Here is a 27,173-nt window from a genome sequence, read left to right as displayed (position 1 = left end):
TCCCTGCACCTAGACCCTTCACCAAGCTGCCAGTCACATAGAACCCTGATACTGCTGATGGAATTCTATCCCAGAAAGTTTAAAATGTTAAAATTCTGCAAACTTCTGCATTATTTTGGTATTTTATTTCAAAATACTTTTCAGCAAAAAATTGAAAATGGTGTGATTATACTGTATTATTTTAACAAATAAAACATGCAGAATTTTGCAGAATTTTAAAATATTGTATGCAAAATTTTTAATATTTTGGTGCAGAATTTTTAGTTATTTGGCACAGAATTCCCTCATGAGTAAATCTAGCTGGGTGTGGGGCCCCACATGCTGCTATGCTGAGTGACAACAGCGCCTGGAGGGGCTTGCTGATTGTCAATAGCAAAGCACTGAGAGAGAGAGACCAGGTTGGCGAGTTAAGGGAGCACAGCAGTTCCCCAGTTTCAGGTTGCATCCCACAGTCCAAAAGGGGGACAGACAATGATAGTGTAGGAGGTTGTCCATTCACAAGGAACCAATCAGTACTGGGGAGTCATGTAGCAGGTAAAGCAGGTCCTGGGACTGGCAGTGTTCCATCACTGAAGGAAGACTCAGATTCAGAGATTAATAGGTCTCTGGAGAAAATGAATTCTTGAAGTACTGGGTGGTTCTATGAAGAACTCTGACAAGTCTTAGCAGCAGCAACCTGTGATACCGAGAGTGATGCAGAATGCGCCAATACCAGCTGACTGATGGATCTGGGTACCGTTTGCAGCAATGAGGAAGTGGAGGTCACAACTGGTACCACCTGGAGTCTCCTAGCACATTTATCCTGCTTATATGCTACCTAATGCTAGGTTTAGGTATAGAGGGACTCTCAGTACAGAGAATCCTTGAGACCTCAGCAATGCCTTTTGTGGCACTTCCAGTATGGCAGGTCTCTTAGGGCTCAACTTCATTCTGATGAGATTTAGGGCTTCTCTTGACAGAGAACCTCATGCTATCACTTGCAGATCTAATCAAGCTGCAGAGGTAATGGGACACTATGATCACTTGGAGATCACTGTCAGGGGGGGAGGGGGAGGAGAAGGGGCAGAGTTCTGGGTCTGATGCTTGCCAGAGGGAGTGTTCCACAATGGGGAGTCTAAGCTTATCTCCCTCTCTTTCCTGAAATGACTCTTGAATCATAAACAGATCATGCCCTTGGACAGCACTTGAGTATCCCTTAAGCAGCAGATACAGTGCAAATGGCCATCTCTAACTGGTAAGGACTCCCAGCAGTAAGGCAATGCTGGATTCCTGGAGATTTAGGTATGATCCCCCCAAAAAAGGCTCCTTCAGGAAGGAAAGTTCCCACAAGAAGGAAGAATGGTGTTGGGGGTGAGGAGGGAATGTTTGCCTCTTGGGGAAAAAAAATAAAAACGAACTATTGAAACTAATTTATTAGTACAAGTTAAACTAAAGGTTAAGTACACTATCAAGTACAAATGGCATAGTTGGCAAAATAAGGCAGCACCACTAGACACTTTGTCTCAGGCCAAGGCAGTTAAGAAGGAACTGAAGGTGGTTCATCTGTCATAGTCCTGTATACCCTCAGTACAGAACACAAGAATAGATAGGGGGCTTGTGTGGATCAAGCAAGCACTGCTACTGAAAATCTCCAGCAGAAAGCAAAAGGGGTGCATGCACACCTGACCTGGAGCACCCACAGGGCACTAATCGAAGAAAAGTTAGGCTCAGTTCCAAAGTGATTAAAAACGGCTGGGGGTGGGGGGTGGCCCATTTTTATTGGTCAGTCATTTCCAGGTCAAATTTGTTCAGTAAGCAAGCAGGAACACACCTGTGAGCTCAGCAAACACAACCTGGCCTCTGAAAAATGAGCTGTTTTCTTTCTTGTTCACATCCACACTAAAGATTCTGCAGATACAGTGCTGTCTTCAAGGTAGAATTTGGTACTGCAATTAGAACTTAACAGTGAGCTTTTACATCTAAGAACCCAAATTTAGCATGAAAACTTTTTTCTGAAACTGAATTACCAAGCACCATGCACATCTATGGTCTATCTATATTAGGTATTTATATGTCCATCATTACCATAGAATCAGAGCACCTCACAATCTTTAATGGATTTATCCTCACAATAACTCATTGGAGTAGGGAAGCATTATGATCCCCATTTAACCCACACAAATTGGATGTACAAGTAGACTAAGCAAACTTCCTAAAATCACATGAGCAATCCATGGCAAAGTAACTCAATCCAGACCAGTTTCCATATTATTTGATCATTCTTCCTTCTTTATGTTGCTGTAAAGAAAACAGTAGACAAAAATAAAATGTTTGTAAGTAAAATCAATGGATGTAAGGCAGGAACAAAGCACTGTGAAATTTCACGGAAGCAGAAATTTCATGGGGCTTAGAGATAGTGGATTTCCTAAGTCTAAAACTGAGCAGCCCCCATTATCTACACATACAAGGGCAATCCCTCAGTAAATAATTGGTGAATATGAAGCAAATTCAGAATTTTTTATCTCGACGTTCAGTTGTTTTTGTTTCCATATTCAGTTGTTAAATCTACAGTCTATCTGAAAAAATGTTTCAAGGACCATGGATGTTTTTGGTCTTTCCTGTGAAACTTTCACCATACTGAAAGGCTAGTACAGTAGAACCCCAGAGTTACAAACTGACTGGTCAACTACACACCTCATTTGGAACCGAAAGTACGCAATCAGGCAGCAGCAGAGACAAAAGAAACGCAAATACAGTACAGTACTCTGTTGAACATGAGCTATTAAGAGTGTTACCTTTTCCATAATTGGTGTTCTTCAAGATGTGTTACTTATGTGTTACTTACGCACAATAGGGGTGCGTGCTCACCACGTGCACCGGTGCCAGAAGTTTTTCCCCTAGCAGTACCCATAGGGGAGCACCCCTACCGACCCCTGGAGTGGCGCCTCCATGGCGCGGTATAAGGAGTGCTGCGCGCTCTCCCCACCCTCAGTTCCTTCTTGCCAGACAACTCCGACAGTGGGGAAGGAGGGCGGGATGTGAAATGGACATGAGCAACACATCTCGAAGAACACCAGTTACGGAAAAGGTAACTGTCTTTTCTTCTTTGAGTGATTGCTCGTGTGTATTCCACAATAGGTGATTCCAAGCTATATCTGTTGGAGGTGGATAAGAGTACACAAATTCTCGGGCTGGAGCACAGTGTCTGCCGAATCCAGTGTCTTCCCTGGTATGGGAAACGACAGCATAATGCAAGGTGAATGTGTGAACTGAAGACCACGTGGCAGCCCTACAAATCTCCTGAATGGGGACATGGGCTACAAAGGCAGCCGATGAGGCTTGCACCCTAGTCGAGTGTGCCCTCACAACTGACGGCAGAAGGATTCCCACCAGGTCATAACAGGTACGGATGCACGAGGTGATCCAGTTGGAGAGCCGGAGTGGAGATCGGCCAACCCCTCACAGGTTCGGCCAAGGTGATGAACAGCTGCGAGGACTTCCTGAACGGCTTAGCCTATTCCAGGTAAAAGGCCAGAGCCCGTCTTGCATCCAGCATGTGGAAGCGGTGCTCTTCGCTGGATGCATGTGGCTTGGGGCACAGGACCAGCAGGAAAATGTCCTGACCCATGTGATAAGCAGAGACCACCTTTGGGAGGAACGAAGGATGTGGGCGGAGCTAGACCTTATCTTTATGGAACACCATGTACAGGGGCTCAGAGGTCAGGGCCCTGAGTTCCAAGACGCGTCTAGCTGACCTGATCGCCACCAAGAAGGCTACCTTCCACGAGAGGTGTGACCAGTAGAAAGTAGCTAGCGGCTAAAAAGGGGGGACCCATCAATCTGGCCAGCACCAAGTTCAGGTCCCACTGTGGGACTGGGGGCCTAATGTATGGGAAGAGACGATCCAACCCTTTAAGGAATCGGCCAGTCACAGCATGGGAGAATACCGTGTGCCCCTGCACCGGTGGATGGAAGGCCAATACGGCCACCAAGTGCACTTTGACGGACGAGAGCACCAGGCCTTGGGCTCTAAGATGAAGGAGATATTCTAAAATGAGCTAGATCTGGGCAGCCACGGGGGAGACGCCCTGCTCAGCCGTCCATTGGGAAAATCAAGACCACTTCGGCAAGTAGGCTCAGTGCGTGGAGGGTCACCGACTTTCCAAGAGGACGCACTGAACCCCTTCCGAGCACATCCTTTCCTCCCGGCCTAACCATTGAGCCGCCATGCCGTGAGGTGGAGTGCCGCTAGGTTGGGGTGGAGGAGGTAAACCTGGTCCTGGGAGTGCAGGACCAGGAGGGGCGGCAACGGCCACAACGGAGCTACCGCCAGACTCGTGAGGGTCCTGTACCTATGTTGCCCGGGGCACACCAGGGCAACCAGGAGGACCTGGGCCCTGTCCGTCTTTATCTTTTCCAGGACCTTGCCAATCAGCAGGAACAGGAGGAAGGCATAGAGAAACTGGCCTGACCAGGATAGAAGGCAGGCATTGGAGATGGCGCCCAGTCCCAGCCCCGCCCCGAGATCAGGACCAGGGACACAGATGGTTCTGCTGAGTCACAAACAGGTCCACCTAGGGAGTTCCCCACTCTTGGAAAAGTCTGTGCACCACCTCTGGGTGAAGAGACCACTCATGCTGAGAGGAGAAGTCCCGGCTCAGGCGACCTGCCGCGAGTTCCGGGCAGAGAATCAGGCCCCGCCTTGCCTGTTCATGTGAAACATCGAGGCAGTGTTGTGTGTGAGAACCCAGACCACCCTGCCCACCAGGTGCGAGCGGAAGGCCACACACGCCAGTCGGACAGCTCTGAGTTCCCTGATGTTTATGTGGAGGGCAAGGTCCTGTGCAGACCACAGACCTTGGATCTGAACGTTCCCCACATGGGCTCCCCACCCCAGGTACAATGTGTCGGACACCAGCTCCAGCCACGGGGGCCTGCCTCTGAATGGGACCCCACAGGGCATGTTCCCCAGGGAGGACCACCATTGTAGGGAGGCGATCACTGGCTTGGCCACATTGAGGACCTTGTCCATCCTGTCTCTGGCCTGGGAAAACATCGAGGCCAACCAGAGATGGAGGGGCCTCATCCATGGTCTGGCATGGCGAACCACATATGTGCACGCTAACATTTGACCCCGGAGCTGGAGACACACTCTGGCTGTTGTCACTGGAAACTTTGCGACTGTGTCGATGAATGCTTTTAGGGTCTTGAACCTGTCTGGTGAGAGGGAGGCCCTGGCCGACATGGCGTCCAGGACTGCCCCAATAAACTCTATGTGCTGTACCGGGACTAATGTGGACTTGGTGTTGTTCACCAACAGGCCCAGCATGGCACACATGGACAGGAGAAGCACCACGTGATCCCGCAACTGCAACCGGGGGCTGCCCTTGACCAGTCAGTCATCCAGATAGGGGAAGATCTGGACCCCACGACGTCTGAGGTAGGCCGCCACCACAGACATACACTTTGTGAAAACCCTGGGGGCAGCAGACAGGCCAAACAGGAGGACCATAAATTGGTAGTGTTCCTGCCCAACCATGAAACAGAGGAAGCGCTCGTGCCCCTCGAATATATGGATGTGGCAGTATGCTTCCTGCAAATTGAGGGCGGCATAACAGTCCCTGGAATCCAGGGAGGGGATGATGAAGGCCAGAGAGACCATGCGGAACTTGAGCTTTACCATGTACTGGTTCAAGCCTCGCAGGTAGAGGGCAGGCCTGAGCCCCTCTTTGGCCTTCGGGATAAGGAAATAGCAGAAGTAGTATCCCTTGTGTTTGAACTCCGCTGGCACCACTTCCACCGCTCCTAAGCCAAGGAACCGCCTTACCTCCTGCTCGAGCAGAGCCTCATGAGAGAGGTCCCCCCGGAGGGACGGGGCAGAGGGTGGTTGGGCAGGGTAGAGGTAAACTGGAGGGTGTAGCCCCAGGAGAGGGTGTTGAGGATTCATCAGTCCAAGGTCTGCCACGACCACTCTAAGAGAAAAGCACACAACCAGTTGGAGAAGGGAAGCTTTATTGTGGGTAGATCCCTGATGTGAACTGGTAGGTCGCCCCGGGCGTCCCATCAAAACTGATGTTTCCCCGCCTGTTTGCCCTTGGAGGACTCAGGCTAGGGGGCAGACCAGGACTGCCTCTGCGGGTGTTTCTTATAGTTCAACGACTTTTTATAAGGGGTCTCATATTTAGAATGGGTGGCCTGGGCAGCAGCCTGCTGCAGCTTAAACTTAGGTCTAGCCAGAGCGGGAACATAGAGGCCGAGAGTCTTAAGCGTACTGCGGGAGTATTTCAAGCCGTGTAATTTTGTGTCCGTCTCTTCTGCAAACAAAGCCTTACCATCAAACAGGAGGTCCTGCAAGGAGTTCTGTGCCTCACTGGACAGCGCAGACAGCAGGAGCCACAACGCCCTTCTCACGGCCGCCGCGGAGGCCATGGACTGTGCAGCCATGTCTGCCGCATCTGATGCTGCCTGCAGGGTTGCCCTGGCAGCCACTGTACCCTCCTCCACCAGAGCTTTGAACTCCTTCCTGTAACGCTCCTGGAGGGAGTCCTCAAATTTGGGAAGAGAGCCCCACAGATTGAACTCATACCATCGACCCAGGAGAGCCTGATGGTTTGCCATTCGTAACTGGAAACTCAAGGACTAATAAATTTTCCTCCCAAATAAATCCAGCCTCCTTGAGTCTTTATTTTTTGGAGTAGGGGCTGGTTGGCCCTGCTGCTCCCTGTGGTTGACCAATTCGACCACCAGGGAGTTAGGAGCAGGGTGGGTGTATAGATATTCATGCCCCTTGGCAGGCACAAAGTACTTGAGTTCCACTTTCTTTGAGATGGGGGGCAAGGAGGCTGAGGTTTGCCACAAGGCATTTGAAATTTTTGCCACCCCTTTGTGGAGTGGAAGGGCCACCCTGCCTGGTACCGAGGTGGAGAAGAGGTTGAAGAGGGAGTCCAAGGGCTCCTCCACTTCCTCTACCTGAAGGCTGAGGCTAGATGTCACCCTTTTCAATAGTTCCTGGTGGGCTTTAGAGTCCTCCTGCGGGACAGAGGGACGAGGAGATGTAATCACCTCATCAGGGGAAGGTGAGGAGGCGGGTGAGGTACTTTGCGTGTCCACTGGCACCGGAGGATCCCCACATGGTCACCCTCTGGGCAAGGCACCGAAGACGCACGTCCCACGGACTCCTTCCTTGGAGGCTGGGAGAGGGAGGCAGACAGCCGTTCCAAGGCTCCAGCCACCGAGCAAGCCCCCACCAGGGGTGGTGTCGGGAGTCATGGGGTCCACTGGTACTGCCGGGAGCAATGCCGACCACGAGACCGTGATACCGATGTGGAGGAATGGTACTGGCAGTAGCAGCTGCTCTGTGATCGGCTCCAGCGGGCAGATCCGCGACAGCAATCGACACCCAGGGGTGCAGGAGCGGTGCCGTGGCAGGGTCCTGGAGCAAGATAACAAACGGGAACAGCGTCGACGTTTGCGTTGCGACTGGCTACGATAGGTCTTAGTCTCTGAGGGGCTTCGGCATCATCTGCCTTGGTCTCGACGGTGTCCGCTCCTCGAGGTGGAGCGGTGCCTGGAGTCTCTGTCAGTTGGAACCCAGCCAGACAACCTGGTTGGGGGGGTCGATGGTGACCTGGATGGACTATGCACGGGACAGTCGCTGAGCAGTGAACGGGGTCAGGAACATTTTCCCCAACCGTGACTGGTATTGAGCCCGGGGCAATTGTGGAGATCCCAGCGTAGCTTGCCTCTGGACCGTGGAGCCAGCGTTGGCGGTGCCCCTGGTACCGGCATGGACATAACATCCCTGGCCGCTTGCAGGGCTTCTGGCATGGAGGGCATCCGGACATCTAGAGAAGCCTGCTCCGAATGGGCCGGGATACTCCGCTCGACCTGAGTCAGAGTCCTAGAGGCCAATGGGGACGGAGGACTGCCCAACATGGGTCTAGCCTCTCCCCCAGTTTTGCTCTGGTGCCACAGTAGAGAAGGTCTCTTAGCCTTCTTGGCGTGCCCCGCAGATGGGGAGCTGTGCCGACTGGTAGATGGCACCCGCGGGTTGCCGTGCACCAACACCGTAATACCCGGTGCCAACTTGGAGCAGCGCACCGGAGTCAGGGTCAACACCAACCATCAGGATGGCCCCGAGCCAAATGTCTCTTTCTCTCTTGGGCCAAGGCTTGAACGACTTGTAAATCTTGCAGCGATCGCTGAGATGGGTTTCACCCAAACAGCATAAACAGTCCGCATGCAAATCACTCACTGGCATCAGTTGCCCACAAGTGTCGCATGACTTAAAACAAGGGGCACGGGGCATGCCCCGGCCCGGGCACACTAAACTAAACTAAAACTCAAACTACTTTAACTACAGGTACTAGTACACTGAACGAACAAGAGTTCTGGAGGGAAGCTGCAGACAAGCTGGAGCAGAGCAGCTCCGAAGCACCTTCACTGGCAGCAAGAAGGAACTGATGGTGGGGGGAGCGCACAGCGCCCCTTATACCGTGCTGTGGAGGTGCCACTCTAGGGGTCACTAAGGGCACTCTCCTATGGGTAATGCTAGGGGGAAAAACTTCCAGCACCGGTGCACGTGGCGAGTACACACACCCATTGTGGAATACACATGAGCAATCACTTGAAGAAACTAAGGGGAAATTTAAAAAAAGCAATTTGTCAAGGTAAGGAAACTATTTCTGTGCTTGTTTCACATAAATTAAGATCGTTAAAAGCAGCATTTTTCTTCTGCGTAGTAAAGTTTCAAAGCTGTATTAAGTCAACGTTCAGATGTAAACATTTGAAAGAACCAAAACATTTTGGTCAGAGTTATGAACAACCTCTGTTCCCAAGGTGCTCATAACTTGGAGGTTTTATAGTCTTCCCAAAGTGTTTGGTAAGAGTAAAAAAAAACCTTGGGACACGCTCAATAAAAATCAGAGATGTTACCTAAATTTCTAATCCATAACTTCATTTTTGTCCAATATAAGGCAAAACTGAGCATGTAAGTATCACAAACCATTAATAGGTGTCAAGATAGAGGTGTAATTGATAGGTAATTTAATCATAGGGCAATACACAATAACCATACCTCACTGAACGACCTATAAAACATCCCTGCTGTGACACCCACCAACCCCCAAAAAGGCTGTATTTGCAGTACAAACACAAAGCTGTCAGGAGAACAACTATTTAAGTCAAGTGAGTTCAACATTTATTCAAAGTCCAGTAACTCTGTAGTAACAGGTAATCAAACAACAATGCTGACTCCCAATATTTTAAAACGTTGTAGATTACACCACTGTTGGAGTCTGGCTCTGTATTTTTCAGTATCTGCCAGAAGAACAAATGCTGTCTCCCACAAAGGATAAATAGGGTCTGTTAAAAATTAAGGAGGAAAACCAATACCCTCTATCCCCAGAATACTGAAGAGAATAAGCAGAGGGATCAACAGAGGAAAAGGGCATTTACCCAAGAAGCAGCCTGTACTAAGCCAGAGTTTTTAATTCCATGGCTGAGAAATCTTTTCAAATTCTCACTGTTCCCTCCTCTCATCATGGTTTGAATCTGACCTCCACACCACCTGGAAGATGCTTTAGGATCCAGGGTCATACCAAGGAATCTGACCTGACTCCGTGTATCTCTGGTGTACTACTTGAAAGTCTCCTCTTGCTTAAAGATGAGATTCCTCTCTGTGGTTAGCTGCCTGGAGAATGCTTAGGCAGAAGATACTTTCTAGATCTTCAATTTGTCTTCTTTGGCTTTAGCATTTGTAAATGTTCCATTGGTTGTCAGTGCCAAGCAGCTTCATTACAATGCCTTTGATTTAACCGCAGTTAGCAAACTGAAAGAGACTTGGAGCCTAGACTCGATCATAATGGTCCCTTACAACCTTTCTACCTATATATTTGTTCCTAGTTTCGATATTAGAAACATCTTTTGACCTAAACTTCATTGTCTCTCTTTTTGCTCTGAAAAATGGTCTGTACTGCCCTGTTACCTGATGCTGGACTACCTGGGGTTTGGTTCTCATGCTATGACTCACCAGTCATCTGGGTCTTGCTCCAAAGAGTGAAAAGGGATCTGGACAGAGGAAAAAAAAAATCTTTAGGACTGGGCAATGGTATATGCCCTTTTATGATTCTCTCTTTAATTATTGTGTTGGCAAACACTCCGTTTTACCCACAATAAGCCACTTAATTAAAAAAATTCCAAATCATTCCGTCATTTAAGTTTTCCAGTGTAGTCCATCTGTCTACATTGGTGTTAAAAACGAGTCCTGTATACGGCAGTTGTATGTTTAGTAATAAAAAACAAACATGAGGCAGATACAACGTGACATTTCAAGGGCCAAGAATACATTAATTTTTAGAAGTACCTAACATACTACCCACTCACTGGAGTTTTATGTATTTGAAAAAAGAATTTAATGAGAAGGGAGCTTGTTGCTTGTCCCCTTTATTTTGCTAAAAATGAAGGTTCAAAATTAGTGACAGAAGGGGAGAAGTGACTACAATCAGGAGAAGAATCTGATGTACATTTTTAAGATCAATACGTCAAATACAAAATTTTCTCCTGGCCCTCATATGCAGCAAGCCCCTTCAAATACAGAAGTTGTTCTAGCTGCCTGAAGGTCTTTAAGTTTCAATTGGATTTATATTTATATGGGCAGGGGGATTTCTTGGTATTATATACAATTTCCAAATATAGGATCCCTCACTAATTTTGGTAAGTTTCTGTAGCTCAATGTCTGTTAAATGATTCCGATACACCTTTTTTATGCATGGATCTTAATGCATAATTGCAACAAGCATAAAAGAAATACTAATTCAGTGGCTCTCAACATTTTCCATACCAGGACTTCCCTTAGACCCCTCCCTCCAAGACCTTCCCTCCCATTTAGCAATATAAGAAGGGCAGAGTGGTCATGATCCCATTACACCTGTTTGTGAGCCTCAGGTTAAGAACCCATGTCATGCTTTGCTCATGGAAAGAAGCATTCAGAACAAGGTAATGATGGTCACCAAAGTTCAATGGAAATTCTTGACTCTTCTCTGATCTCAGACACGATCCAAAACTTTGACACAAGAAAACCAACAAATCTGGTTTAGAAAAGGAGCTTCTGTGTGTCAGCTGGGATTGTACTAAGGTGACTAGCCAGAGCCACAGCTATACAGCTATTCTTAGCGTGCTAGTTCAAGCAGAGTTAGCATGTCTGTCTACCTGCACTGGGAAGTGCCCAAAGCCATATACAGAACCAATATCATCTCTCTACTCTTACTCGATATCCCCTTGCTTATATATCCAAGGATTACACTAGCCCTCTCAGCTACAGCATTACACTGGGAGCTCATGATTAAGGCTCAGTGTTTGTCACAGAGGTCACGGACTCCGTGACTTCTGCAGCAGCCAGTGTGGCTGGCCTGGGAGCCACCTGAGCTGCTCAGGCAGCTCCTGGGCCAGTCGCATGGGCTGCTATTGGGGCAGTCTCGGGGCCCCCAGCAGCAGGAGTTTGGGTGAGGGAGGGCTCAGGGCTGGGGATTGGGGTGCAGGGCAGTGGGGCTCCCCATAAGGACGGCAGGAACTCCCCTCCCTCAGCTCCTATCTTCACATGCTGCCTCTGCCCACAGACACTGCCGCCACAGCTCCGATTGGCCGCAGTTCCCAGCCAGTGAGAGCTGCAGAACCAGGGCTTGGGGTGGAGCAGAGGCAGCATGAGCAGCTAGGAGCTGGAAGTCGCTGCTTCCCAGAAACCAGGTAGGGAACCTGCACCAGCCCCATGCGCCCTCCCCCCATCCCCTTAGTGAGGGGTATATAGTAAAAGTCATGGACAAGTCACAGGCTGTGAATTTTTGTTTACTGCCCATGACCTGTCTGTGACTTTTACTAAAAATACCCGTGACTAAAATATTGCCTTACTCATGATCAATCAGTTATCTACAAAGACCCTTAAATCCTTTTCATTGTCACTATATCCCAGGATACTATCACCCACTCTGTAAGTGCTTTGCATGTGGATATATTAAGAATGTATATATGTTTCAGAGCTGTTGATAACTAAGATCCACAGGATCTTGAATGCATATGGCTCAATATGCTAATTAACAAAGCCAATAAAGGGGAACTAGTGGGGGGGGGGAGGAGATCTGCAACAGACCACCACATCAAGCTTGTGAACAGAATGAGTTACATGCTAAGTACCTATCTAATATGTGAAAGACATGTGGGACTTCAATTTAGGAGATATATGCTGGAGGTCTCAATATAGCTAGTAACAAGTCAATTTGTGTTTAGATAATTTTCTAAACACAAATAGATGTTACACCCAACACAAAGTAACTATTTAGGACCTCATTATGATGGATAAAGATGAATTAATCACTGGACTGGAAACTGCTGGTTGCCGAGGAACCGGTGACCATGACCCGTATACATTCAATATGGGCAAACCGAACAGTCCCAACCAGTTATTTACACTTGGTGTTTCCCAAGCTAATTTCCCAAACTTAAGGAAAAGTTTAGATACAAACAGGTGAATGAGAATTTGGAGTTCTTTAAGAACTGCCACGATTCCACAATCAAGGAAAGAAGACAACTTTGTCTAAAAGCTCCTCCTGGTTAAGTGGCAAATTGAAGGAAGCAATTAGGAATAAAAAAGGAACATAGAAAAAAGAAAAAAGGCAAAATATATAGTAATAAATATAATTAGAATTATGAACTGTAGAAAACGGATAAGGAAAGCTGAAGACATCAGGGGAAAAATCAGATAGGGCTAAGAAAAAGAAGCAGGAGAACTTAAGTATATTAAGAATGAAAGAAAACCTAGCAATGGTACAGGCCCATTAATAGATGAATATGGTAAAGTTGTTAATAAAGAAAAGGCAGAAATGTTCAATAAATGCAGGATGGTGTAATTTATATGGCATAAAGATGATGTAATTTCCAGTACATTAGTAACAAAGGAGCATGTTACATATATTAGGGATAAATGCTTTTTAAAAAAAATCAGCAGGCTCAGATAACTTGCACCCCAGAGCTCTAATGAGTTGGTTGAGATGATCTCTGGACAGTTGGTGATAATTAAAAAAAAAAAATCTTGAAATACCAGGGAAGTTCCAGAAGCAGGGTAACCTGGGTAACTATAAACTCATTAGCCTGACATCAATGCTAGGCAAAATAATGTAAAGTCTGCTGCAGGGCTTAATTAGTAGAGAACAGGAATCAAATTAATGCCAGACAACATGGTTTTATGAAAATAGGTCTTGTCAAATATATCTGTTTACATTATTTGAAGAGATTATAAACTTGGTATGATTACAAGATTATAAAGGTAATTGCACACATGTAATACACAAACTTTTGTAAGGAGTTTGACTTAGTATCACATGACATTCTAATTTAAAAAAAAAAGATCACATTAAATGGATTAAGAACCAGCAAACTAACAGATCTCAAAAAGTAGTTGTCAAAGGGGATGTTTCTAATGGTGTTCCTCAGGGCTCAGCACTAGGCCTGATGCTATTCCAAATTTTCATCAACGATCTAGAAGCCAATATAAAAATCACTGTTGATAAAATTTGCAAATGACACAAAGACTGGCACAATGCTAAATAATGAAGACAGGGCAGTCATACAGAGCTATCTGAATTGCCTGATAAGCCAGGCCCATTCAAATAAAATGCATTTAAATACAGCCAAATGCAAAGATATAAATATAGGAAAAAGGAGCGGAAGCTGCACTTACAGAATGGGGGACTTTATCCTGGAAAGCAGCGACTCCGAAAGAATTCAGAGCTCATAGCAAACAAGCAACATAACGCCCACCCAGTACAAGGCTGCAACAAATGGGCTAATATGATCCTTAGTGGTGTAAACAGGAGAGTAGCAATTAGGAGTAAAGGTATGTACATGTCATCAGTGAAAATGACAAAGGAACACTGCCTCCAGTTCTGGTGTCCATATGGAGAACAAGCAGAAAGAGGCACAAATATGAGTCAAGGACTCATGAAAATACCTTACAGTGAATGATTTAAAAGAGCCTAATCTGTTTAGTTTATTGAAAAGAAAATCAAGAGGTGAGTTCACTAGTGTGTAAATACCTTTATGGGAGAAAATACCAGAAACTAAAAGGTTGTTTAATCTAGCAGAGACCCAACCACAGGAAGCTGAAGCCAGACAAATTAACTACAGAAGTTAGGCACACACTTTTAAAAGTGAAAGTGATTAACCACTGGAACAAACTATCAAGGGAAATGGAGGCTTCTCCATCCTTTGATGGCTTCAAATCAAGGCTGGATGCCTTTCCTGAAGATAGGTTTTAGTCAAACAAATTATGCTTCAGTCAAATATAAGTTAGTGGACTCAACACAGAGATAACTGGGTGAGATTTAATGGCCTGTGAGATACCAGCAGATAAGCCTAGACCAGACTTCTCAAACTGTGGTCCGTGGACGAGCTCCATTCAGGTGGTCCATGGATAGTTCCCTCTAAGGTGCACACCTGGGTGGCCACACACAAGAGAATGAAGGGCCACCCACCTAATTAGTGGAGCAAGCATGGCTCCACTAATTAGGTGTCTGGACCCTGGAGAAGACGCACATGTAAGGTGAGGTGGTGGCCTTGGGGGGAAGAGGGGGCAGTGTAGTGAGAAGCAGGGGTGGGGGGAATTTGGGACATGCAGTGCTGCTGCAGGCAAAGAACGAGGTGACTCTCCCCAGCTCCAGGGTTGCGGCTCCAACAAAGATATGGCCCTCCTTCCCAGCCTCAGTTCAGGGGCTGCCGTGGCGGGGGAGAGAGGACACATCCATCGCATTAGGAAGGTAAGACTACTGATATTAAAATATGTGTTGTGTGTTTTATTTGTAGAACAAAAAAAAGTTTATTATTATTAAGCACTTTACAATAGTTAGCTAATGGTACAAACAACATTTGGAAAGATCATTAAGTGGTCCCCAAGAACCTCAGCAATTTTCAAGTGATCCATGAAGAAAAATAAGTTTGAGAACCACCGGTGTAGACCATCTAATGATCCCTTCTGGCCTTTAATTCTATGAATTGTGAAGACCTGAAAAATTGGTTCTAAGATGTGATCGCTAAGTGTGTAGTTCTCATTTTCTGATGCTCATTTTAACACTCACAGGTGGCCTGACTCAAAAGTGCTAAGCTCTCAACTTCAACTGAAGTCAAGGAGATCCGCAGGTACTCACTGTACCTGATTTTTCAGAGGTAATGTCTCAAAATAAGCACCCAATCACTAAGATAAAATCAGAGAATTCTTTTGCACATTTTGGACAATCTGTGACTCAGTTCTTCGTCTCTATAAATGGAAAACTACTTCCTATTTCAAAGCTCCTGTGATATAAATTCATTAAATACTCCAAGGTACTAAGATAGTATGGTTAATAAGTGCAATGGAAAGGCCCCTAAGATAGTTTAAAAAAATCTTATTCAGTGCATATTTGGATGCAGTGCAGTTAATAAACCATGATCCTAAAAACTGAATAACGAAAATGAAGAGAAATATTGAACAGTTGTCTCATTCAATAAGCACCGAGCATCCAGTGTTACAAAGAAGGCAGGGTCCTATGGAAAAAAAGAGTAAGTGATCATGTCACTAAAGATTATATCATAACTCCATATGTGCATGGAGGCAGAACTGAAGTTCCATGGACAAATTTAATACTGGCATTTCCCAACTTTTGAAAAAAAATTAACATTAAAAGAATGTAGTTTTTTGTATACAATGTCTATAGGACCACAGATGTACATAACACTCTATGAAAACGGATTAAGACTGGATTCTCTGTACTAAGAGATTATGTAAACTAAGATGGGGACAGAATGAGATGAAAACACGGGGAGAGAGCGGAAGAGAAAGGAGAGAACTATGGGGTAAGACAGCAACTTGGAAAACACATGTATGGCACCTCCAAAGTTTTCTGATATATTTTTAATGAGACTCCAATGAAGAAGGGAGGGATTTAAGAAGGAATTAAAAGAAGGAAGTATGGCAGATGGAATTAAGTGGAGCATTCCAGGGATAGAAGACATAAAAATAAGGCATTTTTCATATCTAGATATAAAAGTATTCCTCAGATAACAGATCTGAAAAACAGAAAAATTGATTCAAGAGCTTTTATATCACTGATTTGAGATTATAGGTAAAAATACTCTACCCAGCTCACAAAAGACTTGCCTCCATTTCAGATTCTGCCTATACCAACCAACCACGTGGAGATGAGAAGCCAGAGATTCTCCAACAAAATCACCCGCATAGTGAAGGTGCAGCGCATCATGCAGAAGAACCTTGAACTACAAATGCTCAACCTACAAGAAAAAAATAATCTGATGGGACAAGAGAACTGGACAAGTAAGCATTCTATGGGTTACTAGTACATAAAGTATTCAGAGTCTGACCACCTGAATCATGAAGTACAAAGTCCTCTTCTGGGCTGATATCATATGGGTAGACACTAGGGCAAAACCTTAAGTGTGATCCCTTATTAGAAGAGATGATTATTTTATAACTGTCTTGGCCCCATCTCTTATCAAGTCTTGATATATTTCCTCTATTCTTAACTATGAAGAGAAACATGAAATCCCCTTGTGGGAGTCTGAAGGAGCTGGTCTTAACCGTCACATTCCATTAGTTACAAAATTAATATCTCCCTAAGTCTAACTGGACTAGGAAAATAGATCAATTTTTATTGCAGGTTACTTGACAAAAGATGACAGTCGAACTCAGTAGGACTGACATCACTAGAATTTCAGATGGTATTACCACAAACACAATACCTCAAGACTAGAGAGGTCTGCAGGACATGGTTTCCCAAAAAGGGAAGGGTCATTTACATTGTTTTTCAAAAGCACTGTAAGTGCTTTTGAAGATTTTAACACACTTTAGAAGGCATACGTTTCAGATTTTTTTTTCCCTGTAGCTAAATAAATCTGTTTTTAATAAAATGGACAAATTAGTTACTGTTAACCAAGACATTTCTTAAACTGTCATACTCTTGCTTTCCACAGCTTTTTGGTAGCTGGAAAGTACATACAGCAGACACTATAAATGCATTTTTTGTGATAGGAGGGGTGTTGGGCTTCCTATAGCATCAATACATAAAATTGTAAGCTATTTAAATGTCGCTATTAGAGCAGGCAGAAATTAATATTACAAGTCTTCAAAAGCAAAAAAAATAATTTGAAACTGATTACTGTAACTCCCAACCACACTGCAAGGCAGGAAGAAGGGAGACAACCCACTAAAAGAATGTGAAAATGGCTGGATAGCAAAAAGCAGTGTATCCCGCAAACTGATACACTGAGGCTTTCCACCTCTTCATACATTTAAGCTTGTCTTCTTTATTTCCCCTCTGTACAGAATTTTTTTAAAAAGAAAGATGCTGATACAAAAAAGTAACTCATTTAAAAGATTAGGTAACAATCAGAGTTTAGGGCCAAAAGGGACAACCAGATCATCTAGTGTGACCTCCTCCATATAACAGGCCACCAGCACCCCATAGCACTCATATACTGACCCAATCATCAGTATCTTCTAATGAAAACAAGCCCTCCAATATTAAGGAAAAAACTGATGTATCACAATGTGCTGTTCACAATACTTAATATACAAAACAAGATATTTCACTCGATCTTTTCAATTAGTATAATTTACAACACACATTGGGAGGGAAAAACTCAATTTTAATACTTACAAAATACACTGTTGACAAAAAATACTTCCTCAAAGCAAGTATGGGGGGGGAGGGGAGACCGCTGCACAAACTTCCCTATCCTGCCTCACTTGCATGCCTCAGCAGTAACTACAGAGAGCCACCTTGAGAAATGAGAAGGCAGTTTGCTCTCCCTGTCCACTCCTTTACCTCACAGACAGCAAACAAAGGCAACATGTCACCACTTAGCAACATGAACAGGTAACTATGAGGGCTTGTCCTGAAACCACAGACTCATTTTAAATTGCCACGAAACAGCTGTCAAAGTGAAACTACTTTTGGTCACTTCCAAAATAAACTAGATTTGAACTAGAGTTTAAACACAAATGGCTTTACATATCTCTTTATTATTAATCTAACCCAGCAGTTCTCAAACTATGGGTTGGGACCCCCAAGTGTGTCACAACCCTATTTTAATGGGGTTGCCAGGGCTGGCGTTAGACCTGCTTTGGGCCAAAGCCTGAGCCCCAGTTCCACCACCCAGGACTGAAGCCCTCAGGCTTGGACTTCAGCCCTAGGCAGCAGGGCTCAAGCTTTGGCTTCAGCCCTGGGCGGCGGGGCTCAGGTTACAGACCCCTCATGCAGGGCTGAAGCCCTTGGGCTTTGGCTTTGGGCCCCCCAGCCAGGGCAGTGGGGTTCGGGCTTTGGCCATCCCTCCTGGGGTCACAGTTATTTTTGTTGTCAGAAGAGGGTCACGGTGCAATGAAGTTTGAGAATTGCCGAAAATCCCTACACAATGCAATTTCATCAAATCAGCCCATCCCCTCCAAAATAAATGCTTCCTGTCTAAAATTTAAAATATTTTAAAGAAAGTGTTAGGAATCAAGACTACAAAAACAGACTTTCGCGTTTCTAGATTTCTAGTCAGGATTGATTGTTCCACCTCTTCATTTGCCAAAACTAGATTCTTCTAATTTCCAAAGCTCCATATACAACCTCTATATTCCCACTGTCAACCCAACACTTCAACTCATATTTTTAAAATTACTCAATACCTCATTTCATTTTGAATCACTCATTGAACAGTTTATCACTTTAAACTGCTTTGACTTCAGAAGTAGTTATTCAAATTATGATTTTCTATACCCCCCTTCCCTCAAAGCCCCTTTCCAACATTTACTAAATTTTACAATTAATCAGTTTACTTGATTCTTCCACTACTTCAGTCACTAATGTATTTTTAAATAGCATGGTGTATCAACTTTTAAACTCTTAAGCCTTGTCAGAATTTCTACCACCCACTTTTTAAAAGTACACATCCTCTTGTAGTACATCTTGTGCACTAGTGTAAGACAAGAAACAGGACTAAAAAAATAAATGCATTCATCTACTGATGAGGATTAACTAACATCACAATAAAATGAAAAGATTAAAATATAATGTATAAAGTTACAATTAAAGAGTCTGCTACTGTATCACTGATTCTCAAATATTCAGAAGTTACACAATTTGTTGAAAGTCTCATCTCTCTCACCAGAAGTTGGTCCAGTAAGAGATATCATCTCACCCACCTTGTCTCTCTAATATCCTGGGATCAACACAGCTACAACAACACTGAATTCAACAACTTTTGTCAGTTTCCAATAAAGTACAATTATCAGTGTATAATGTAATGTAAATTGGACTAATAGTGTTAAGCCAGAAAAATAAAAACTCTGAACAGGCTAACCCAGGGGTCGGCAACCTCTGGCATGCGGCTCGCCAGGGCAAGCACCCTGGCAGGCCGGGCCGGATTGTTTACCTTCCACGTCCACAGGTTCGGCCAATTGCAGCTCCCCGCTCCAGGCCAATGGGGGCGGCAGGAAGCAGTGTGGGCCAAGGGATGTGCTGGCCACAGCTTCCCGCCACCCCCATTGGCCTGGAGTGGCGAGCCGCAGCCAGTGGGAGCCCCGATCGGCTGAACCTGCGGATGCGGCAGGTAAACAAACCAGCCCGACCCGACAGGGTTCTTACCTTGGCAAGCCGCATGCCAGAGGTTGCCAACCCCTGGGCTCGCATATCTTATTTTACAAAAGGAATGGAAAATGTGGTCATACAATCAGGGCCGGCTCCAGGCACCAGCTGAGCAAGCTGGTGCTTGGGGCGGCAGATTCTAGGGGGCGGCATTCCGCCCAATCCTAGGGCGGCATGGCCGCTTTTTGTTTTTGTTTGCCGGGAGCGCAGAGCCCTCCCGGTAAGCGGGGCCGCGGGGTGAGCTCCCCGCTGAAGCGCTGGCCGCCCCCTTCTCTCTCCCCCCCCCGTTCCTTCCCCTCCCCCCCACTAGACCGGGCACGCACTCTGCAGCACAGGGAGTCCCCTGGCTCCGGCCGCCCGGTGGGGGTTCCCCCCCCCACCGCTTTGCCGGCCGTGCCGTTGTCCCCCCCCTGCTTTACCGCTCCGGCTGCGCCGTGTTTTTGTTTTTGTTCCCCCCCCTTCCCCCTGCTTTACTGCTCCGGCCGCACCGTGTTTTTGTTGTTGTTGTTTCCTCCCCCCCCCCCCCGCTTTGCAGTTCCAGCCACGCCGTTTTTTTGTTCCCCCACCCCGCTTTGCCGTGCTGTGTGGGGTTTTTTTGTTGTTTTTTTTCCCTGCTTTGCCGCTCCGGCGCGGCCCCCCACCCCCTTTTTTTTTTTTTTTTTTTGCTTGTGGCGGCAAAAAAGCCAGAGCTGGCCCTGCATACAATGTATGTACTTTTCACAAGAAACACCAGTGTCTCACTATGTTATTATTATTGTTGTATAATCTATAATTCAGTCCATTATTACTGGCTAAATATGACTCATATTTTCAAGCTGCATTATAGCATTGTAAGCAGTTCTTAAGCAATGAAACTAAAAAACTTCTGAATCTCAAGGTAAAAAGCAGCCTAATGTTTTCAAAAATGACAGGTGGTGTTTGGCTTTTAGTGTGAAAAACAAGCAGAAGTTTTCAAAGTCTGAAGGTAGTAAGCATCTTTGTAGACATTCTTCATCAAACTGCGTGGAAGTGGGGGAGAGGGACAAAAAAAACCTTGTAATAGCGGACAACTTGATACAGAGGATGTGCAGATATACATTAAGAGGGTTGGATGTGCTGATCTAACAAGTATCCTTTGGCAACCAACCCAAAGAACTGATTCAAAACCAAGAAATCAGCTTATTTTCATTAAGCAGTGTAGTATGGAGGTACAAACACAAGGAGCAGGAAAGTCCAAAACTGAGGGAAAGACAGCTATAGATTAATGTTAAATTAATATATTTTATAGATAAGGCTGCGAGACTGTCACAGAAGCCCCCAGCAGGGTCCTGGGCACCCCCACCCCCCAGCGGGGTCCCTGGACTGCCCCCCCAGAGCACCCATGGCCCCCCGCCCAAGTCTTAGTCACGACAAGTATTTTTAGTAAAAGTCATGGACAGGTAATGGGCCTGTGAATTTTTGTTTATGGTCTGTGACCTGTCCATGAGTTTACTAAAAATACCTGTGACTAAAACATAGCCTTATTTATAGAAAGTGAGTCAAAACTTAACTGGGCTTTTAAAAAACTAGATTCACCTTTCAATAATATGACTAGATCACAGGTTCTCAAACTGTGAGTCAGGACCCCAAAGTGGGTCGCAACCCTGTTTTAATGCGGTTGCCAGGGCTGGCTTAGACTTGCTGAGGCCCAGGGCCAAGCCCAAGCCCCACCACTGGAGACCAAAGCCCAAGCCCTGGACAGTGGGGCTCAGGTTACAGGCCCTCTGCCTGGAGCTGAAGCCTTTTGGCTTCGGCTTCCCCCCCCCACTGCCAGGAGCAGTTGGGCTTGGGCTTTGCTCCCCTACACTCCCTCCCTGGGGCAGTGGGGCTTGGATGGGCTCAGGCTTCAGACCCCCCTCCTGGGGTCGTGTAGTAATTTCTGTTGTCAGAAGGGGTCGCAGTGCAATGATGTTTGAGAACCGTGGGCAAGAGTACTAGAGAAGGTTTCAAACCACAACAGCGCTGTTTTTATGTTTCCTAATATTGCAGTAATCATAAAAATAGAGGTTAAACTTAGATTTACCAAAGTTCATTTGTCTTTTTAACTAATCTCAGTTTAATTCACTATCAAGAAGTTTGACACTAGTCATAGCACTATGTCAAATTCTTTAAAAAGAATTTGTCTAATGATTTCTGATAATGGTGTATACTAAAACATTATTGTTAAAATACATAAGAAATATGAAACATCTTTACCTCTACTTCAATACCTATTACTGAACCTTTTCAGCATGTGATACATCACTCACTACTTTTAGATGACAGCTAGTACAAATAACCTCTGAGTATACATTTATAAATACTGTATAGATTATTCAAGAATCATATATTTAACTTTGCATTGGCAGTGCTTGGCCAATCTAATATAGCTTTGATTTCTAACTTTTCAAAACAAAGTAAAAAGCAAGCTTTTATCATAAATCTGACTATAACAGAGGCATTACTTACAGCTTCATTGTTACAACTGAGTTTAACTGTGCACTTAAAAAAAGAGTCAGTATCTCCACTCTATTATGCAAGAAAATTAGTGCATCATGCCCCAAATTACAGTATTCTCTGAATACAGAATGAAATTTCTGAGAATTTACAAGTCAACTCCTAAATTTGGTCATAATTTAAACTATCTGAAATGGGTCCTTTAAGAAATTACTTACCCAAATGATTTTAATAATGGAACTGCAGGCTTCAGTTAAAAACTCGCATATAGTCTATGTTAGCTTAATTACAACGTAATGCAGTCAAAGTTATTAACTACTGCATCTAATTATAACTAGAGTTGGATGAAAAATTGATACTTTTTAGCAAATATTTTAGAGAAAATTTTTACCCTGTTTTTAATCAAAAACATTCAAAACTCAATTTTTCAGCCAGCGCTACCTATGACTAATAATTTAGAACACGCAACTATTCTGACAGTGGTAACTCAGACTATCACCACTTTTCTTCTACAGAGAAATTGCATGCCACAATTATTTTGGTTGTAATGAGTTAGTTGTGAGAGAAAGACTGTTTTTTGGGTCAAGAGTTCTGACTGGGAGATTGCTTAGCTGTTGTCACTGCACTGGAAACAACTGTGCCTGCTCTTAAAAAGCATGGATAACATTAGCAAATAAGGGCTAAATTCAGCAGTACAGTACTTTGTAGTTGCTTACAGTGTTCCAGTGACAAAGCAGCTGTAAATCTTATTGACCTGACTAATATATTCTGGCTTCTTTGTGCTGCTCCAAAGTGATTCAAAGCAGTCAAAACATACCAGTGAATCTGGCCTTAATTTACAATTTAAAAATAGTTTAAGACTGATAGAATACACATCTTGAACTCTGAGAAACCACAAGCTATCATCTTTAAGGTTCATGCAAGACATTTTTAATTTTAAAATAATAAAACTATGTTAAACCAAAGTTCAAAGAGAGAGGACATAACTGGAGTTTAAGAGTAAAAGTCATGGCAATCACTGTAATAATTCCAAAACCAACCATTATAAACCTGAATTCAGAATTAATGTTAAGCTTAAAGGAAATCCAAAGATTTTAAGGCGTGGAAACATACAGTTGAGACACCCGAACAACTTTAACTCTACTCTCTCACGACACCTTGCATTAACCATATAATTAAGGCTGAACCTGAATTTCCTAGGATGAATGTTTGTAGTCCCTTAACAGGTTAAACTGATTTTTAAGGCTCATGATGAGAAGAAAATATTAAACAGAGAAACATGGAATCACAGAATTAAAGGCATAACAAGAACAGCAAGATTTTCACAGATGCGGTCTGAAATATGACAGTTTCTTGGTTATACAGATGGGACAGAATGAGATGGTGCACAAAAACACACACTAAAGGTCAGGGCCCAGAGATGCCTACTGGCCAACAGATAAATCAGAAGGTTGCAGTATTCTTGTGGTTTGCAAAATTACTTCTCTCATAGACACACTGGCTACAATTAATTATTGGATTCCCTGTGCTTTCGAAAGGGGGACATAATCTGAGTAAGTAAAGTCAAACTGTAAAAAAAAAAACCACTTAATTTTAATGTTTCACCAGCATTTACTTGTCAAGGAATTGATTCACAGAGCTAATATTTCTCTTGTGACTGGCTCTGCTCACCCTATGTCACAACTTAATTCAACTCAAGAATGTGAATAAATACAGCACCCTTCCACCTCCTGTGTTTAGGAAGGTCTCCAAATGGAGACAGGTGAACATGTCACTGAAATCCTCAGCAATCTCCAAGGGTAAGAGTGAAATATGAGGGCAGACCCTGGTCACCAGGAAGGTGAAACCAAAGGGATTCATTGCAACAACATTCACCCTTGTTGCGCATGAAGAAGCAGCCACCGGGGGTCCCCCACTGTGACCCAGCCTGGGGAGAGGTGAGCACCCTACTCGCTCCTGCCCCTTAGGTCATTTTCATGTGACAGCCCCAACATCCAGCTCCCCAAGAACTCACTGCTGACTCTGAGCACAGACTCCACAGCTGTCATGGAAGTAGCAGGGCCTAAGCTGTCAGTGTCACATTAATGCCTATCCCCTTCAGAGCTGAATGGGAGAATCAGGCACTGAAGCCTCCCTGTGCAAGATGCAACATTTGCACATCCCTAAACTGCAGCCCATGGCAAGAAACAGCCATGTGCAGGGTCAAGGCTGCCCAAATGTGTCTGTATGTATTTTGGTTGGACTGAGCCCCATTCTGCCCCACCCCCGGTTCTGGGAAGTAACCCGCTGCATACTGTCTCAGCAGCATCTCAGCAGCCGCTGCCACCATGCACTGACTCCCACTCCCAGGGTTAGAATGGAAGGTTAGAACCCAGCTTGCACCAGCCACCTTTTCTCCAACAGCCCCTCAAGGTTCTGCCTAACCAATCCCCCAGCCCACATGGGACCCACATCTGGCCTCCCCTCTCCCCACCACTGCTGCAGACTGCCCCATGCAACCTCACACAGCTGCTGCCAGGCAGGATGGAGTATGTAGTGTGCCTGTACCCCCATCCTATCTCCCTAGCACATCACATGCTCCAGGTGCTGCTGCTGGGAAAGAAGACAATCTGGTGTGATAGCTCCCACCCCGATCCTGCACCCACTCCACCTCTCCCCACCCAGCGCATTACAGACCATGGGGGAGAGCCACCTGTCTAGGATGAAGAGAACAAGTTGGAGAATGGGCCTCAAAGCAGGGACAGGGACTTGGGGGAGGGGGAGAGCATGATACCTGACACAAAGACAGAGTACCTGGCCCAGGGTTGCGGAGGAAGCAAGCTTAGGTGCATAGGTCCCCAAGGAGGCACCATCTTGCCTTAAGTCAAAGTACCTGGGCACAGAAACGGCCCTGGGAAGAGAACAGTGACTGGGGAATGAGCACAGTAAATGCCTGTCCATGGCAGACTAAAGCTTAGATGGAGGGCCTCACACCTGCCCAAGAGCGGAAGGCACCCGCTGTTTTATCTGCCTGGGGTTAGAGAGTAGGTGCAACACATGCCAAAGTGGATCCAGTTGAGGAGAGTACCTTACCTGCCCCAGAGAACTGGGTAGAGCAGGATGCACATTAAGCATCCAGTGAGCTGGCTGGCAAGGATTACATGTGCTAGCTTGGTAGCAGAGGCAGGGTAGATAGAGGGGGTAGCAGCTCAGAGACACAGGTATGGGCAGAAGAGATGGGTACCTTACCTAACTGGGAGGTCCAAGTGGTGGTACATTAGCTGAGTGCATTGCCTCAGGGTGAGGGTGTAATATCCACATGGATGATCTCAGTTGCAGGCTGAGTGCATTACCCACCCAGGTGGGGAGACAGCAAATTAGACACTTTCAACCACAATACTACCTATCAGAATCACCCTGCCACAGGTAGTCAGTAGGCCGGGTGATTTGTTTGGGGGACTCCAGCAAGGGAGTGAGCTCTGTTCCCAGGTACCCACCCCCCTTGGAGGAATGTAGGAACGGTATTTGCATGGATGCTCTAGTGAGGGAGGCATTACCTACCCCAGACCCTCGGGATTTTGGGGTTACCACCTCGCTGGCTGGCTCGTTATCTAACTCTGGGTCCTAGGAGGCTGGGCGCTACCTGCCCGTTGACTCCGGACGGGCGCATGGCGAGTGGGTGCGTTACCTGCCCAGGTGGGAAGCCGGGGGTTCCCTCTGCGGACACCCTAGGTGGCAATGGGGGTACATTACACCACCCTGAATGGTCGCATTAGTCCTCTATCACAGGACCGCCCTGGCAGCTAAGGAGAAGAGTGCACGACATGCCGGGGAGCTGCCTACCGGCTGGGGGAAGGTTGTCCCGCTTGGCCCGGGAGTGGGAGGCCTGGGGGTGCGTTACCTGCTCGCGTGGCTTCCCGGATCCCTGTCGCTCAGCGCCGCCGTGTAAATCTTCCGGTATGTGTCTGCCAGGGCCCGGCCCGAGAGCAGCAGCTGGTAGCGGTCCCTGCAGCCCGGAGGTGGCGGCCCCGCCGCCCCGGGCAGCGCCCCGAGCCCCATGGCTGAGCCCGCCTCGGACCCCACGGCCCCCGCCGGGCAGGACCCGCGGGAAGAGGAGCAGGAGGAGAAGAAGCCGCCCTCGGCCCCCGTCTCGGTGGCGGCGGCGGCTCCTGCGGCGGAGGCGGCCGCGCACATCCCTCTCCCCGCCCCCTGGCGGCTGAGCTGCCTCCCCGGCGAGACACGGACACAGGCGGCTCCCGCTGCCTTCACCGCCGGGGCCCGGCCATGGGGAGGCCGCCAACGCCAAGAGCGGCCGCGGCGCTGCTCACCCGCTCGGGCCGGGGCCGGGGCCGCAGGGACACCTCTTCCCCCCGCCGCCGCCGCCGCGCCCGCGCAGCCCGCTCCTGCCGGCGCAGGCCGGTCCCGGCAGGGCCGCGTCGGGGACCGGAGCGAGCTTGTGTATCCGCCGGGGGCCCGCGCCGCTCGCTCGCGCCCGACTCCCGCTGCGGGGGGCGAGGCCGGCGCCGCTTCCCCTCGCGGAGTTTCTCTCACAGCCGCCGCCGCCCTCCGCGCAGCCGCTTCAGCCCCACCCCCTCCGGGTGTCAGACACACACGGCGCGACTGCGCAGGCGCGGCAGAGCCCTCAAGGCCCCCTCCCCGGGAAATCCGGGAGCGAGCCCTTCACTTCTCGCCAGGCTGCCGCGCGCTCGCACCTGCTGCACCAGACACTCGGCTCCAGTCCCCGGCTGCCGCCACCCTGCAGCGCCGAGCGGCGGACATAGGGGAGGCTGCTGCTCGCTCGGCCTTCCCCAGCCCTGTGCGTACACGTATGCAAGTGCACTCGGCTACATGCCCAAAGCACGCATCACACTAATGCCTGAGGGCCCTAGCAGATCAGGGCTCAATTGTGGTCGGCACTTTATAAACATGCAGGCACGGTATGGCAAATTCTAGCAGTTGGGACTTCAAGCAAAACACCAAATATTACAAGATTTGGCAACACAGTCGTCAATGCTTTACATCGCCAGTGATTCCAGTCACAGCATTTAGTCCGTGATAGAGTCTCAGCTTTCATTTTACAACTACCTTTCTAGT

General features: G+C 46.6%; 1 protein-coding gene across 5 annotated transcripts in view; it reads right to left on the bottom strand.

The window, feature by feature from the left end:
• MYCBP2 (MYC binding protein 2) overlaps positions 1-26,392 on the bottom strand; it is a 415,400-nt gene extending 389,008 nt beyond the window's left edge. For 4 of the 5 annotated variants that reach the window (XM_045011267.1, XM_045011270.1, XM_045011275.1 and 1 more), the window contains exon 1: positions 25,981-26,392. In XM_045011267.1, coding sequence (XP_044867202.1) covers positions 25,981-26,273 — 293 coding nt within the window. In that variant the 5' untranslated portion in view covers positions 26,274-26,392. Of the gene's footprint in view, positions 1-10,009; positions 10,048-16,159; positions 16,291-17,675; positions 17,802-25,980 lie in introns of those variants that run through there. The other variant, XM_045011289.1, reaches the window with a different exon arrangement.
• Positions 26,393-27,173: the final 781 nt, after the last annotated feature.

This window comes from Mauremys mutica, chromosome 1 (genome assembly GCF_020497125.1).
Source record: "Mauremys mutica isolate MM-2020 ecotype Southern chromosome 1, ASM2049712v1, whole genome shotgun sequence".
NCBI lineage: Eukaryota > Metazoa > Chordata > Testudines > Geoemydidae > Mauremys > Mauremys mutica.
This window is presented reverse-complemented; position numbering and strand designations above follow the sequence as displayed.